General features: G+C 46.5%; 1 protein-coding gene across 2 annotated transcripts; it reads left to right on the forward strand.

Annotated features, from left to right (window-relative positions):
• Positions 1 to 5851: 5851 nt before the first annotated feature.
• Positions 5852 to 16935, forward strand: LOC132807523 (zinc finger protein 239-like). Of its 2 annotated transcripts, none has more exons than XM_060821628.1 (2): positions 5852 to 5895; positions 11013 to 16935. In XM_060821628.1, exon 2 carries the CDS (start codon positions 11458 to 11460, stop codon positions 12433 to 12435), a length of 978 nt encoding a protein of 325 aa, XP_060677611.1. In that variant the 5' UTR covers positions 5852 to 5895; positions 11013 to 11457; the 3' UTR covers positions 12436 to 16935. The 2 variants fall into 2 exon arrangements, with proteins under 2 accessions (XP_060677611.1, XP_060677610.1); XM_060821627.1 differs by having other exon boundaries at positions 5890 to 5975.
• The last annotated feature ends 433 nt before the right edge of the window (positions 16936 to 17368 follow it).

The following is a 17368-nucleotide window of genomic DNA, read 5'->3' on the forward strand; positions in this document are numbered from 1 at the left end:
TAACACTTGTATTCAAAATGGGAGGGAGGCCATATGTGGGAAATTGCAGACCAGTTTGTTGAACATTTGTTATAGAGTCATAGAGATGTACAGCACGGAAACAGACCCTTCAGTCCAACTTGACCATGCCAAAAGATATCCTAACCTAATCTAGTCCCATTTGCCAGCACTTGACTCATATCCCTCTAAACCCTTCCTATTCATCTACCCAGATGCCCGTTAAATGCTGTAATTGTACCAGCCTCTACTTCCTCTGGCAGCTCATTCCATACAAGCACACCCTCTGCATGAAAGAGTTGCCCCTTATGTCCCTTTTACATCTTTTCCCTCTCACCCTAAATCTATGCTGATTAGTTCTGGACTCCCCCATCCCATTGAAAAGACCTTGTATGTTTATCCTATCCATGCCCCTCATTGTTTCATAAATCTCCATAAGGTCACCCCTCACCCTCCGAACCTCCAGGGAAAACAACCCCTGCCTATTAAGCCTCTCCCAAATGCTTCATCTCTGGAAACATCTGTGTAAATCTTTTCTGAAACCTTTCAAGGGAGAAGGCAGGAAAATGGGGGTGATGAGCAGTCTTGATCGAAAGACATAGCAGACTTGATGAGTTGAATGGCCTAATTCTGCTCCTATATTTGTGAACTTTTGAACTCTGGAGCAGGCAGGACCTGAACCCGATTCAGGGTTAGGGTCACTACCTCTGTGCAACAAGACATCCATAAAAATATCAAATCCTCCCCATCGGGAAATTGCATCCCCAGTCTCCTGAGTCACAGATGGGGATACTAACCACTACACTACCGAGGATGCAGGACAGTTGCAAGATGATGGGGATAGGGGTGGAGAAGGGGTGGGTGTTTCAGGAACTATTATAGACATGAAAGTGTGAATGGACTCCTTAAGTACTGGGTAAAAACAAGGACTGCAGATGCTGGAAACCAGAGTCTACATTAGGGTGGTGCTGGAAAAGCACAGCAGGCCAGCAGCATCTGAGGAGCAGAACGAAGCCAGTCAATGATCTGACCTGTGCCACACAAACACAGTCCCCCTGGAGTATTACCAAAGGTATGTTCAGGCTGTAGGAAGAGATCCAATTCCCAGTTTGATCTGGAATGTAATCCCCACAGGTACACTGGGAGCGGTGATCCATTTGCTCCACATGTGGGAAGGGATTCACTGAGTCATTCAAACTCAAACACATTATTGACTTCCGACTGGACAGAAAGAATTAAACTTCTCAGCAAAAACCACTTTAAAAAAAGTTCAATTTTTATAGTCATAGCGAGAATCACAGTTTTCCAAACTGTGGGCCAGTACTCGTGATGTTGAGAGACCAGGTTTTGAATGCATGGCCGCCCAGGTAACAGTGGGTGCTGTGGGGCTCACAGCGATGACTGATTGGCCGACTCTTTAGATGCTCGGTTGTTTCTGTGTTGTTGATGAGGCTTGGCCTCATGGACTGCTCTCTGAAGTTGGATTTAAAAGAAGTTTTGGAAATTATGAGAAAAATCATACCCCGAAAAGACAGTGAAAAACTGTTCACCATGGTAAAAGCATTGAGAATAAGAATGCAGATTTCAAATCCACTACAAGGAAGAAAATGTGAAGTGAGAACGAAAGTTCACACAGTGAGTAAATAGATCTGGAAGACATCGCATGGAGCAGTGTTTCATGCAGGTTCAGTCAAGAGCATTGGAAAATTATTTGATGACAAGCAATGTACCAGTTTCCAAGGAAATGTCAGGAAAATGGCACAACGTCAGAAAGCTCATTTAGAGAGCTGCATGGACACAATGGGCTGAATGGCCTGCTTCTGTGATTTAGTAATTCAGTGGTTCATAATTGCTTATCAGGTCTTCGTCAGTTGTGAACGTCAAGCTAACATCTGCTATTTTGTATGGTCAGTCAGGGAGATCAGTCAGATCGATGTTTTATAACTGCAGGGATTGGGACTAGGACCCAGGTATTCACAGTACGTGTCAATGATTTAGATGAGGGAACTAATTGGAATATGTTACAAATTGCAGATGACACAAAGCTGGGTGGAAGGGTGAGCTGTGAGGAGAATGCAATGTTATTTGGACAGTCTGAGTGAGTGGGTAAATGTATGTCAGAGGCAGTTAGTGTGGATAAACGTGAGGTTATCCACTTTTCTAGCAAAACTAGAAAAGCAAATTATTTGAATAACTGTAACCTGGGAGATGGGAAGGTTCACCAAGAACTAATCCAAGACAGAGGACCGGAAAATTTGTGGCTGTAAGAGCTGCTCCTTTTTTGAGATATTTTCAGTGTTGGAGGGATTTCCTTGAATTCCAGGAGCAGCAATTAATGTTTTATATGCTGATGCATTGTTTTGGTAAAAAAAAATCAAGACAACAGCAATTTCAAAATGGAGAACGACAGCCAAAGGCAGTGAGCACAGGTCTGTAAGGGAGAGAGAGAGAGAAAAAGAAACGTATACTCCTAACGGACACAGCAGTGAATCAGCATAGTTACTGCCTCTGCTGTTTGAAATCATGTACCTCTGAACATCTTGGAAAAATTAACAAACAGCAAAATTGACAGCTGATCTTGGAGGAACATGTGTTGGAGAGCTCACAGCACAGGAACAGATTAGTGCACACTTTTTAACGTGTAACCTTGCTGTATGTCTGCAGTAGTGAATAGAGTGGGTTTTTTCTTGATTATATGGTTTGAGATTTTAGAAGTTCACCAGCGAGTCCACAACAGGGGAATGGCCAATCACCTGCTCCAAGCACAGGAAGGGATTCATCAATTCCTCCAGCCTGCAGACGCACTAGCGGGTCCACACCAGGCACAGCATGCTCACCTACTCTCAGTGCGGGAAGGGCGTCACCCCTCCTCCCACCTACGGAGGCACCAGTGAGTTCATGTGCCAGCAAAGGGTGATTGAAGGAACAAGTGCTGAGTGCCATTATCGACTGGACTATCAACCCAGTTCTGGGGACTCCTGGGTTTGAATCCCGCCACAGCAGATGGCGGAATTGTAATTCAGTCAGAAATCTGGAGTTCACAATCTCACGATGAAATCATTTTCTGGGGAAAGAAAACCATCTCATTCACTCATGTGAGAGTCCGTCTGCAGCCCAATCCTGAGTCAGACTGGTTCTGTTTCCAAAGTAGGGATTTCAAAGTTTGTGAGAAGATTTGTAGCTCGGGTGCTCGTTGTTGTGGTTCTGTTCACCGAGCTGGGAATTAGTGTTGCAGACGTTTCGTCCCCTGTCTAGGTGACATCCTCAGTGGGAGCCTCCTGTGAAGCGCTTCTGTGATGTTTCCTCCGGCATTTATAGTGACAACCGGAAGCGGCAGATACAAATCACTATAAATGCCGGAGGAAACATCACAGAAGCGCTTCACAGGAGGCTCCCAAGCACTGAGGATGTCACCTAGACAGGGGACGAAACGTCTGCAACACAAATTCCCAGTTCGGCAAACAGAACCACAACAAGTAGGGATTTATAACATGTCACATGGATTGACTGCCTGAAGATTGTGTGCTTTTTGAGCAAAATATAATGTATCTGCAAATAAAATTCTGCAATTGCAATTTCACCCCATAAACTGATGTGTGCATGTTAGTGTGTGTGTGTGTGTATGTGCATAAGAGCATGTGTTTGCATACGACCATGCTTGGTAACGTGTGTGAGTAATGGGATACAAGCCTGTGTGAGTGGGGTCACTTGTAGTGTGACATGAAACCAAGGTCCCTGTTGAGGCCATCCTCACGGGTTCCGAACTTGGCTATCAGTTATACAACACACATTGGATAGGGCAGGGTGGGGCTTGTCTTACAATTTGCAGAAGGTGGGAGGCTCTGGATGCTGTGATCCAGGGCAAACACACCCTAGAGGACATTCGTTCAGAGAGATGGAGCTGGAAGGCAGGCTGCAGACATGTTGAGGATAAAGTGGGAAAGTTAACCAGGCACTTTATTCTGGGAAACGGTCATTCCCCTCTGGAGAGAGCCTTTTGTTTGCATCAGTGGATAGGGTCAGGAGGGTGTAAGTGCAGGACTGGCAGGTAAAAGGGATCTGATACGACCATCTGCAGGTGGGAGGAGCTAACCGGTTGGGCAGTGGGAGTAAAAACAACATTGGGGAGGGGGAGGTGGTGGTAAGGGACAGAACAGTGACAGGGATGGTCTCCGTTCTCTGCAGTTATCAGCAGGAGCACAGATGGCATTGGTGTCTGTTTGGTGCCAGGTTTCAGGAACCGATGTGCTCAGGGCTGGAGAAGTGGAAAGGGAGGTTGCAGTGGGTGTGGTCCAACAATGTCAGGAGGAGAGAGCCTCTGCTGAGGGCACATGAGAAGTTAGAAACTATGAGGACAAAGCAGAACATCAAAGCTCTGGGCGGCACGGTGGCTCAGTGGTTCGTACGACTGCCTCACAACGTCAGGGACCTGGATTCGGTCCCACTCTTGAACAGCTGTCTGTGTGGACTTTAACACGTTCGCACTCTTCTGTCTGCATGAGTTAACTCTGGGTGCTCCAGTTTCATCTCAGTCTAAATATCTGCAGTTCAGGGTGGATCGGCCGTGCTAAAGTGTCCACATATGTGCAACTGAGGATCGGTTAACCATGGGGAACTGCAGGAAAAACGGGTGGGTCTGGAAGGGATACTGTTTGGAAGGTCAGTCTGAATTTTATGGGCCAGATGGCATGTCGGGATTATATGATTCTACTGCATTAGCCAAGCATCTATTGAGAAACGATTGCCATAGGTCTGCTATGGGTGGAGTGGGTTCCAATTTATGAGACACTGACACCAGTCCTGAGGAAGGTGGAATTTGTGCTGTCAGTCCCCCAACCATTTGGTCCCCGTCTACTCTCTCTCCTCACACTCTGCACCCACCAACTCTCTGTGCTCAGCCTTCTTCTCTCTCTTCCCCTCATTTTCTGCACCTCACCCTCTGTCCCATGTAATTCTCTCTCTATATATATATACTCCGCTCTCTGTCCATTCTCTCCTCCATCTACCATTCTTCCATGCTTTCTCGTGCCCTCTTTGATTGCTGTATCTCTTTCTCAGGAAAAAGAGAATTGATAGTGATGACTCTACCTGGAAGACAGGGGTGCGCAAGAAATGGCTGATCTTTAAAATTAAGAACAGCTAAAATGATATATTCAAAAACATCGTTAAAGTCTAAAAGCATATTAATTTATTTTTTAAAAGCTGCAGTCATGTTTCTGAAACTTGCATTGAAATGTACAAATAGAATCATACAGCACAGAAACAGATCCTTCAGTCCAACTCGCCCATGCCCTCCAGATATCCTAAATTAATCTAGGCATCCATTTGACAGCATTTCGCCCATATCTCTCTCACACCTTCCTATTCAGATACCCATCCTGACCCCGATGCCTTTCAAATGTAATTGTACCAGCTCCACCACTTCCTCTGGGCAGCTCATTCCATACAGACACCACACTCCACATGAAAGTTACCCCTTAGGTCCGTTTTAAATCTTTCCCCTCTCACCCTAAACCTATGCCGTCTAGTTTTGGACTTCCTCTACCCTGGGGAAAGACATACAAAGCTGGACGAAATTCAAAAGGAATAAAATGTCGAGCCACAGGGAAAAATAAAATTGTGGCTGCAGCTTTTTTTCTCCTATTGACATTTGGACGCTGAAAATCTGTCGGTAACGCCAGCAGCTCCACAGAGCATACTGCGCATGCTTCTCGGTGTCAGCTAGCACTGCGCATGTACTGCGGTGTCAGCAAAAGCACTGAGCATGTTCGTCGCTGTCCGCGGAAACGGCGCATAACTTTCTTCTGAAAGACCAATGGTGAGACCCGGAGGACCGGAAGGAACCTGGTCCTCCTGCCAATCAGAACAGCGTCTTTGTCTGAATGCGGAAGTTGGGCAGTGAGTTTCTGAAGTTGCTGTTGTTCCTCTCTCTCTCTTTGAATGAACTTCACCCCAGACTGCAACTCTGCCCAACATCTGTGGGTACCGCACTCTCTTTTCTCACCCAGTTTTTCTATTCTTTTTCGTTCTGGGATTCAGTTGCTGATTTGCACGAACTGAAGGGAAAGGGAGTGAATCCAGGGAGGGGACAGACTCTGGAAAAGTTGGTCCAGGTCTGTGTCTCCGTTGGCAAACGCACAGCAAATGCAGTAGGACCACAATGTAAAGTTAAAGCCTATTGCTTTTTTAAAAAGGCAGAAAGGAGGTGCATGGTTTAAATGATAATATATTGGTTTGTGGAGAAAGTGATGACTGGAGATCAGAGTCAAGTGTCGCTGGAAAACACAGCAGGTCAGGCAGCATCCGAGGAGCAGGAGTCGACGTTTTGAGCACGAGTCTTTCATCAGGAATGATGTGTGGATGTACAAAGGGGTCTCAGCGTCCTTCTGCACCAGTCACTGCCAGTTGTCAGACAGGTGCAACAAGCAATCAGCAAGGCAAGTAGTATATTAGCAAGAGGAATTGAGTTCAAAAATGGGGATGACTTCCTGCAATTAGTGGGGGGGGTGGTAATTGAATATATTCAAGGCTGAGGTCATCTGGCTTCAGATGAACAACAAAGTGGATGGTTATAGGAGAAGGCAAGAAAATGGTTTTGAGAACATTACAGAATCATACAGCACAGAAATAGACCCTTCAGTCCAACTAGTCCTTGCTATGTTTGCATACTAAACTAATCCCATCTGCCAGTGTTTGGCCCATATCCCTCTGTCACAAAGCTGGTCCTTATTCTAAAAGCTGGTCCTTCTTCTCAAGGATACTGTGTCCTTGGTTTTTTTCAGAGTGGTAGTAAAATGGGCCTGGGCTCCAAAACGGATGTTTTAGTACAGAAATGAAAGGGTATTGGTCGGCTTTTTTGTTTATACGTCAACAGATGAGACGTTAGGCCCAAGCTTTTATGTTTTCGAAGTGACTTGCGTAATGAAAGACGAGTGATCTGTTGTGAAAGCTGAGGCCTTGTTTGAGTGAGTTCAGCAGTGGACTGTGTGGAGAAAGGTTGTTAAACTCTCTCTCCTTCAGCCCTTCTAACTTTGACCTGTCAGCCTCTGTTTCAGTTTTACTGTATGTTTAAGGGGTTTGTTTATTGGGACTGTTATGTATATTTGGAACAGTATAATTAAGTCTAGTTTAGACAGACTGAGTTCTGTGGATATTCTATATTCTGTTCTTTGTGTTTCATTCTGTATTCTTGTGAATACATTTATCTGTTTTAAATCCTGGTAGTCAACCTAGCTAACTCTGGGTAATTTTCACTGTGCACTTACTGAAACAAATAGCAAAGTTACGGTCTGTGCTGCCTGCTTAAGAATGTTTTGAGTGGTCTGGCCTAGTCCATAACACGTCCAAACCTTTCCGTTCACGTCCTTATCCAAATGTCTTTTAAACGTTGTAACTGTACCTGCATCCCCACTTCCTCTGGACATTCATTCCACATACGAACCATTCTCAATGGGAAAACAAAGGTGACCCTCCTGTCTTTTTAAAATCTTTCTCCACTCACCTTCAAAATTTGCTCCCTAACTTAAAACCCCCACTCTAAGGAAAGGACACCCATCATTCACCTCATCTATACCCCTGATAAGATCACCTCTCAACCTCCTATGCTCCAGTGAAAAAGGTCCCAGCCTATCCACCAAGATGTAGGTATATTCATATCCAGTTCAATGTTGCTCCCAGTTCTCTCTCATTATGTCCAGGACAGCAAGAGACCATAAGACATAGGAGCAGAAATTAGGCCATTTAGCCAATCAGGTCTGCTCCACCATTCAATCATGGCTGACAAGTTTCTCAACCCCATTCTCTTGCTTTCTCCCCGCAATACTCAATATCCTTGATGCACAAGAACCTATTTATCTCTGTCTTGAATATACTCAGTGACTTGCCCAACACAGCCTCTGTGGCAATGAATTCCATAGGTTTCGCACTCTCTGGCTACAAAGGTTTCCCCTTTATCTGCGTTCTAAATGGTCTTCCCTTAACTCTAAGGCTGTGCCCTTGGGGCCTTGTCTCTCCTACCAATGGAAACATCTTCCCAACATCTACTCTGTCCAGGCCAATCAGTATTCTGTATGTTTCAATGAGATCCCCCAAGCGTGGGCTGTAAATCAGTGTAAACCAGACCCTTCAGGATACAGCATGGATTAGGTTCAGCAAAGCGAGAATGGAGGGAGAATGTGTGGGGTGGAGATTTTCAGCGTTTAGGAAATAAGAGAGGAAAGAAAGTTCAATCTAAATTAGAATTAGGATGGGCTGATGGGCCGAGGAGTGGCAGATAAAGTTTCATTTAGATAAATGTGAGGTGTTGCATTTTGGAAAGGCACATCAGGCAGAATTTACACACTTAGTGGTAAGGCCATGGGGAGTGTTCCTGCATCAAGAGACCATGGATGCAGATTTGTAATTCAGTGAAAGTGGAGTCACAGGTAGACACAGTAGTGAAGGCGGCGTTTGGTGGCGCTTGCCTTTATTGATCAGAGCACTGAGTACAGGAGTTGGGAGTCATGTTAAGGCTGTACATAACATTAGTTAGGCCACTTTTGAAATACTGCATTCAATTCTGGTCTCCTATGTTAGAAAAATGTTGTGAAACTTTAAAAGAGTTTGGAAATGATTTATAAGGCTGTGGCCAGAGTTGGAGGGTTTGAGTTATAGGGAGAGGCTGAAAAGACTGCGGCTGTTTTCCCTGGAGCGTAGGAGGCTGAGAGATGACCTTATAGATGTTTATAAGGGGCTTCGATAGGAGTCCAAAATGAGGGAGAGAGAAAAAGGAGTTTACACTGCAGTGAATCTGCACAGTTACTGGACATTGCAGTGCATCTGGGAAAGGTTAATGAACAGCAAAATTCACAGCTGACCATGGAGGAACCTGTGTGGGGGAACTCACAGAACAGGACCAGAGAAGTGTATAGTCTTTAACATGTAACCGAGCTGTAAGTCTGCAGTCGGGAATGGAGTGGATTCTTTCTTGATCATATGTTTTACTGACATCTGTCTCTTGATTAAATTTTAAAATATAAACCACAAGTACTGTGTTAGCCCAGAGCACTTTTTTAGAACAAAAAGACGGTGCTTTTTTTTGGGTCTGTAGATTGTGAAGGAGCAAAGGTGGCCATTATGAGAGTGATATGCTCTTCCTGTCAGATGTGGGAGATTAGGGAGAGTATCCATGTTACTGGTGAATATGTCTGCAGTAAGTGTGTTTGCTTGTAAATCCTATTGGATCGCATGGATAAGTTGCAGCGACAGTTCGAAGTAATGAGGAATCTACAAGACCTGGGACTATGATGGTTTGGCAGTTATAGGAAGGGAGAAAAACCGCAGCTACAGGCATGGAGATGGGGAAGGAGGGGTAGGCAGGTAGTGCAGGAGTCTTCTGTGGCTGTCCCCATTTCAAACAAATCTGCTGATTTGGAAAATGTAGAGGGTGATGGTCTCTCAGGGAATGCAGGACGAACAGCCAAGTTTCTGGTCTCGAGACATGCTCTCATGCAATGAGGGGTACATCGGGTTCCAAGTGATCAATTGTGATAAGGGGCTCTCTAGTCAGAGGCACAGACTGATGTTTCTGTGGTTAGCAGCGAAAAATCAGAATGGTGTGTCACCTCCCTGGTGCCAGGATCAAGGCTGTCTCAGAGAGGGTGCAGAATGTTCTCAAAAGGGAGAGGGACTGGTAAGAGGTCATTGTACACATTGGAACCAATGACATAGGAAGGGAAAAGGATGTGATTCTGAAGGGACAGTGGAGAAAGTCAGGCACAAATTTAAAAAAAGAGGTCCTCGAGTCTAGGAAAATCTGGATTACTGCCAGTGCTATGAGCTAGTGAGGGTTGGAATAGAGAGGATAGAGCAGATGAATGCATGGCTGAGGAGGTGGTGCATGGGAGAAGGGTTCACATTTTTGGATCACTGGAATCTCTTCTGGGGTAGATGTGACCTGTACAAGAAGGATAGATTGCACCTGAATATTGGAAGAGGGCTAATATACTGGCAGGGGAATTTGCAAGAGCTGCTCGGGAGAATTTTAAACTAGCAAGGTGGGTGTGTGGGGAGGTACCCAGGGATATAGTGAGGAAAGAGATCAATCTGAGACTGGTACAGTTGGGAAAGGGAATGAATCAAACAGTCAGGTAGGAAGGGACAAAACAGAGAGCAAGGTAGGACTGACAAATTAAACTGCATTTACTTCATTGCAAGAGGCCGAACAGGGAAGGCAGATGAACTCAGGGCACAATTAGGAAGATGGGATGTGATGTCATAGCAATTACAGAAAGGTGGCTCAGGGATGGGCAGGACAGGCAGCTTAATGTTCCAGGATACAAATGCTACAGGAAGGATAGAAAGGGAGGCAAGAGATGAGGGGGAGTGGTGTTTTTGATAAGGGATAGTATTCCTGCTGGCCTTAAGGAGGACATTCCTAGGAATACATCCAGGAAGGCTATTTGGTTGGAACTGAGAAATAAGGAAGGGATGATCACCTTATTGGGATTGTGTTGTGGGAAATTGAGAAACAAATTTGTATGGAAATTTCAGATACCTGTAAGAGTAATAGGATGGTTATTGTTAGGGATTTTTAACTTTTCAAACATAAACTGGGATTGCCATCGTGCTACGCGTTTAGATGGAGAGCAATTTGTTAGAAACGGATCTAAGGGGCAAGTTTTTCATGCAGAAGGTGATGTGTGTACAAAGCTGCCAGAGGAAGTGGTGGGTGCTGTTACAATTATGACATTTAAAAGGCATCTGGATAGGTATATGAATAGGAGGGGTTTAGAGGGTTATTGGCCAAATGCTGGCTAATGGAGCGAGATTAATTTTGGATATCTGGTCGTCATGGATGAGTGGACCAAAGGGTCTGTTTCTGTGCTGTGTCTCTCTCTGACTCTGGCTTGTCACTAACGTTTGCCACGTCTCTATGGTCAGTTTCTTTCTGATGTCGGTGTCAATACCTTGTTGTCTCATTCCGACCCCACCTCCCCTGGATTGACAGTGATGACTTTTGTAATCTTTTTTTACAGACTATCTGAAGAGGGAAGTTTCAAAATCAACAACTTATGCTTGACTCTCCTGCTCCTTGGATGCTGCCTGACCTGCTGTGTTTTTCCAGCACGACACTTTTCGACTCTGATCTCCAGCATCTGCAGTCATCATTTTCACATCAATGTCTGACAGTCACTCAATCCATCGGGACAGCAACGATTTTTGACTATGATTCTGTGAGAAGGAGCAATGCCTTTTGGTTCCTGTTTCATAACGTTTTCTGCTTCAGTGGGAATGGATGAGAGACCCTACTGTTGCAGTGCACCGAGTGTGGAGCCAGAAACAGTTATACGGCCTGGAAAGAGGAATTCACACCGGGGAGGGGCTGTACACACGTTTGTGTGTGGCTGAAGCTTCAGCCATGGAGAAACCCGAGGAATCCTGCCCCATGGAGAAACCGTGGAAGTGTGGTGACTGTGGGAAATGCTTCAGTTTCCTGTCTGCCCTGGAGACTCATCGGCGCAGCCACACCGGGGAGAGGCCATTCCCCTGCCCAGAGTGCGGGAAGGGTTTTACCCGCTCCTCCAACCTGATGGCCCATTGCGGATCCACACAGCGGAGAGTCCGTTCTCCTGCCCCGAGTGTGAGAAGAGCTTTGCCCAGGCCTCTACCCTCATGGCCCACCAGCGGGTCCACACTGCGGTGAGAGCCTTCCCCTGCCCTGAGTGCGGGAAGGCCTTCAGCAAATCCTCCAACCTGCTGACCCACCGGCGGCTCCGCACTGGGGAGAGGCCCTTCAGCTATCCTGAGTGTGGGAAGGCCTTCAGCAATTCACCCGCCCTGCTGAGGCACCAGTGGATCCACACCGGGGAGAGGCCATTCTCCTGCCCTGAGTGTGGGAAGAACTTTACCCGCTCCTCCCACCTGCTGACCCACCGGCGGGTCCACACGGGGGAGAGGCCCTTCAGCTGCCCTGAGTGTGGGAAGTCCTTCGATAATTCCTCTGCCCTGCTGAGGCACCAGCACGTCCACACCGGGGAGAGGCCATTCCTCTGCCCTGAGTGTGGGAAGGGCTTTAAACGCTCCTCTGACATGCTGGACCACCAGTGGGTCCACACGGGGGAGAGACCGTTCAGCTGCCCTGAGTGCGGGAAGGGCTTTACCCAGGCCTCCAACCTGCTGAGGCACCAGCGGGTCCACACTGGGGAGAGGCCGTTTGCCTGCCCCAAGTGCGGGCAGAGGTTCACATCGTCCAGTAACTTACAGAAACACCAGAGGGGGCACCAGCAGATTCCGTCGGCGACGCTGATGTGGGTCACCCCCAGGACTGAACCTCCTGCCCGCTCTGACAGTGGGTGCAGTGGGAGCGTCAGTGAGCTCTCTTTGTTTTCTGCTAGACAGCACCCACACACCCCTCCCATCTTCCCCCAACCCCAGGTTGGCTCATGGGCGGCACAGTAGCTCAGTGATTAGTGCCACTGCATCATATCGCCAGGGACTGGGGTTCGATTCCACCCTCAGGGTGACTGTCTTTGTGGTGTTTGCACATTCTCCCCCCATGTCTGCAAGGGTTTCCCCTTGATGCTCCCACAATCCAAACATGAGCAAGTGAATTAGCCAAGCTAAATTGTCCCAGAGTGTTCAGGGATGTGTAGGTGCAGTGTATTGTTTAGGGAGTAATGTAGATTAATGGGGTAGGGGAATGGGTCTGGGTGGGTTACTCTTCAGAGGGTCAGTGTGGACTTCTTGGGTTGAAGGGCCTGTTTCCCTGTAGGATTCTGAGAGCTTTGCTTGCAGTGCTGCTCACTGAGCCCGGGACTGCACGTTCCCATTGAATTGATCCGCACAAACCTCAGATGGCATCCAAACCAATGTACCAAACTGAAGGGGTAGCCATGGGCACCCGCATGGGTCCAAGCTATGCCTGCCTCTTTGTCGGGTACGTGGAACAGTCCATTTTCCTCAGCTACACCTGTTCCTCCAGTACATCGACGACCATATTGGTGCCACTTCATGGTCTCACAAGGAGTTTGAACAGTTCGTCATCTTTATCAACACCTTTCACCCCGACCTCAAATTCACCTGGACCATCTCCCTTTCCAGGACCTCATAGAACATAGAACAATACAGCAAGAACAGGCCCTTCGGCCCACGATGTTGTGCCGAACATCTATCCTAGATTAAGCACCCATCCATGTACCTATCCAATTGCCACTTAAAGGTCGCCAATGATTCTGACTCTGCCACTCCCACGGGCAGCGCATTCCATGCCCCCACCACTCTCTGGGTAAAGAACCCACCCCTGACATCTCCCCTATACCTTCCACCCTTCACCTTAAATTTATGTCCCCTTGTAATACTCTGTTGTACCCGGGGAAAAAGTTTCTGACTGTCTACTCTATCTATTCCTCTGATCATCTTATAAACCTCTATCAAGTCACCCCTCATCCTTCGCCGTTCCAACGAGAAAAGGCCGAGAACTCTCAACCTATCCTCGTACGATCTATTCTCCATTCCAGGCAACATCCTGGTAAATCTTCTCTGCACCCTCTCCAAAGTTTCCACATCTTTCCTAAAGTGAGGCGACTAGAACTGCACACAGTACTTCAAGTGTGGCCTAACCAAAGTCCTGTACAGCTGCAACATCACTTCACGACTCTTGAATTCAATCCCTCTGCTAATGAACGCTAATACACCATAAGCCTTCTTACAAGCTCTATCCACCTGAGTGGCAACTTTCAAAGATCTATGTACATAGACCCCAAGATCCCTCTGTTCCTCCACCTGACTAAGAACCCTACCGTTAACCCTGTATTCCGCATTCTTATTTGTTCTTCCATAATGGACAACCACATATTTGACAGGGTTGAACTCCATCTGCCACTCCTCAGCCCAGCTCTGCATCATATCTAAGTCCCTTTGCAAACTACAACAGCCCTCCTCACTGTCCACAACTCCACCAATCTTCGTATCATCTGCAAATTTACTGACCCACCCTTTGACTCCCTCATCCAAGTCATTAATAAAAATTACAAACAGCAGAGGACCCAGAACTGATCCCTGTGGAACTCCACTTGTAACTGGGCTCTCCATCTCTGTCTACCAACTAACCATGGACATCTTCTACAAGCCCACCAATTCCCACAGCTACCTTGATTACGCCTCCTCCTACCCCACCTCCTGTAAAAATTCAATCCCTTATTCCCAATTCCTCTGCCGCATCTGTTCCCAGGATGACCAATTCCACTGTAGAAAATCCCAGAGGGCCTCCTCCTTCCAAGTTCGCTATTTCTCTTCCCACGTGGTCGACAATGCCCTCCAGCACATCTCCTGCACATCCTACAACACTGCCCTTGAACCCCACCCCTCCCAACGCAACAAGGACAGAACCCACCACCCACCGTCCTCACCTTCCACCCCACCCGCCTCCGGATACATCACATCAGCCTCTGCTATCTACAAACAGAACCCACCACCAGGTATATTTTTCTCTCCCCACCCCTACCTGCGTTCCAGAGAGGCCATTTCCTCATCAGGTCCATGCACCCACACCAGCCCTACTCCCACCACACCCTACTCCCGGCCCCTTCCCCACCACCACAGGAAGTGTAAAACCTGCACCCATACCACTCCTCTCACCTCCATCCAAGGCCCCAAAGGATCCTTCCACATCTGACAGAAATTTACCTGGACCTCCACCAGTGTCATCCACTGTATCCATTGCATCCAATGTGGTCTTCTCTACATCGGAGAGACGGGACGCCAACTTGTGGATTGTTCCAGAGAACCACTCTGGGACACCCACAAACCCCACCGCCCTGTGGCTGAACACCTCAACTCCCCTCCCATTGCATCAAGATCATTGAGGTCCTGGGCTGTCTCCATCGCCAAACCCTTACCACCTGACGCCTGAAGGAAGAACACCTCTTATTCTACCTTGAGACCCTGCAACCACATGGGATCAATGTGGAATTCAAAAGTTTCCTCATGTATCCTGCTACTCTTCCCCCACACCCTTATCACAGCCCCAAGCCTCCACTCGGCAGCGCCCTCCTGACCTATCCATCACCTTTCCCATCTATCCGCCCCACCTTCCTCTCCGACCAATCATCTTCATCTGCTTATCGCATTTTCAGCTCCCTTCTCCCCAACACCACCCCCCGCCTCCATTTATCTCTCAGGCCTTCCAGCCCACAAGCCTCATTGCTGATGAAGGGTTTATGCCCTAAACATCAATTCTCCTGCTCCTTGGATGCTGCCTAACCTGCTGTGCTTTTCCAGCACCACACTCTCGACTCTGTCCACCTATTTTGTCAGAGATATAGGACCTGCTCCAAACTGATCCACAGTCCAGTTGATGGGACAGGAAACCACTTCCTTTCTCGAGACAAGTCTCGCAAAGAGAATTTGCTGGCTAACTGATGTACTGAACTTCATAGTGCCCCCCTGCTCTCAGTTACCTGGAAGGGGTCCACACATGTGCCTAAGGTGGTGCTCGAGACCTTTAATATCTCTTTGGGATTGATCCCCGTTCATTTGAGGCTGTGCAGTCATACAGCCTGGAAACAGACCGTTCAGTCCATGATCCCCAACTAAACTAGTCCCACCTGCCTGCTCCTGGCCCCTATTCGATAGTCATAGTCATAAGAGATGCACAGGACGGAAACAAACCATTTAATCCAACTCATCCATGCTGACCAGATATCCTAATCTAATCTTACTGAAGGATGCAGGATTAAGAGTTCTCTTTGGCAAGAGACCTTAACAAGCTGTAGTAATGGACTCAAAGTATGCGATCCTATTTCATCTCATATTTTAGAGACATGGTAACTAGATTTAGCCTGTCTACAATAATATATAAAGAGGAGGGGATCGTAACACAAGGTAATGTAAAAATGGATAAGGAATGGAAGGGGTGGGGAGAATGCTGGATAAAATACAGTGAAATGGGGGATTTCATTCTAACCTAATTTAAAGCTATGTATGAAAATATAGAGACTGCAATACTGAACATGACAGTAAAATGTCCCTTTCATAAAGAAGCATGTGCAAGAAATGAGACAGAGATACATAAAATCCCTACAGTGCAGAAAGAGGCCATTTGTCCCATTGAGCCTGCACTGACACACCAAAGAGCATCCCATCCAGGATCATCCCATTCTCCTGCATTTACCATGACTAACCTACACATCACAGAGCAATTTCACATGGTCAATCCACCTAACCTGCACATCCTTGGACTGTGGAAGGAAACCCATGCAGACAGGGAGAACATGCAAACTCCACACAGACACTCACCTGAGGCTGGAATTGAACCTGGGTCCCTCGTGCTGTGAGGTAGCAATTGCAAGCACTGTATAACCCCAATGTGATAGAAAATTTGAACAAATGCTCTAAACTGCAAATTTGTCCATGTGAAGAACTTACTGCAAATGATTTGAAGCAAGAATCCATATGAATTGTGTTTTGGGAGAGATCCAGAATGTATTTCGTTAATGATTTAAAATCTTCGACCTTTGGAATAGTCTGCAAGAGAGTGTTGGAGTCAGATTCAATTATGGCATTCAGAAGAGAGTTAGATCATTAAACTGAAATGGAAAGTAATCAGTGTTTGGTGAAGAGTAGTACTGGATACTGTGGTGATTATAATTAGGTCAGTCAGGTGAGTTCCTTTATTGGGGGTGTTCACCTGCTCTTCTTAACATTTCACTTCAATAACCTTTAGATTCCCAATATCTGTAGGGCGCTTTCTCTGTTCAAGTGTCGACTCGAGTGATTTAGTGTCAAATTTTGTTTATGAATTGTTCCTCTGATATCTCATGAGAGGGGTTATGATATTAACAGTGGTATCGAAATAGTTGTGGGTTATAATGTGCCGAAGTAAGAGAGAATAGACTGACCAACCTTAAATATTCATTTTTAAACCATGGAAATAAAATTAATGTTTGGAAGATATCCAACTTGTCATGTATTAAGAAGATCAGAAATAGGAATGGGAATAGGTAATTAACTGTTGAGATGCTCTGTCTTTCGTTACCATCCATGGCTGATCATTTATCTGAATTCTCTTTCTTACACATTTTGTTTTCCATGTCTTCACCTGATGAAGAGGCTGCGCTCCAAGCGCGTGCGATTTCAAATAAACGTGTTGGACTGTAGTTGTGTGACTAATGATTGAAAAAAACTGTGGATATTATTACACAAACTGGAGCAGTGGGATTTGAACCTGAGCCTCAGGGCTCTATGGGAGACTACAGCTGCACCACAAAAAAAACCTCTGTAGTAACTAGGTCCTCTTCTGTTGAATGAGAGGAAACATCTTCCTCCTCAGCATGAGACATGACCACTGTACCCTCCGAGCCCATTACAGTCAATGGAGTCCTCTCCTGTTGAA

Source organism: Hemiscyllium ocellatum (assembly GCF_020745735.1).
Source record: "Hemiscyllium ocellatum isolate sHemOce1 chromosome 27 unlocalized genomic scaffold, sHemOce1.pat.X.cur. SUPER_27_unloc_18, whole genome shotgun sequence".
Taxonomy (NCBI): Eukaryota; Metazoa; Chordata; class Chondrichthyes; order Orectolobiformes; family Hemiscylliidae; genus Hemiscyllium; species Hemiscyllium ocellatum.

Bases quoted from the DNA above. Each gene is read 5' to 3' on its own strand.
- LOC132807523 (XM_060821628.1), top strand. From the start codon at position 11,458: ATGCTTCAGTTTCCTGTCTGCCCTGGAGACTCATCGGCGCAGCCACAC.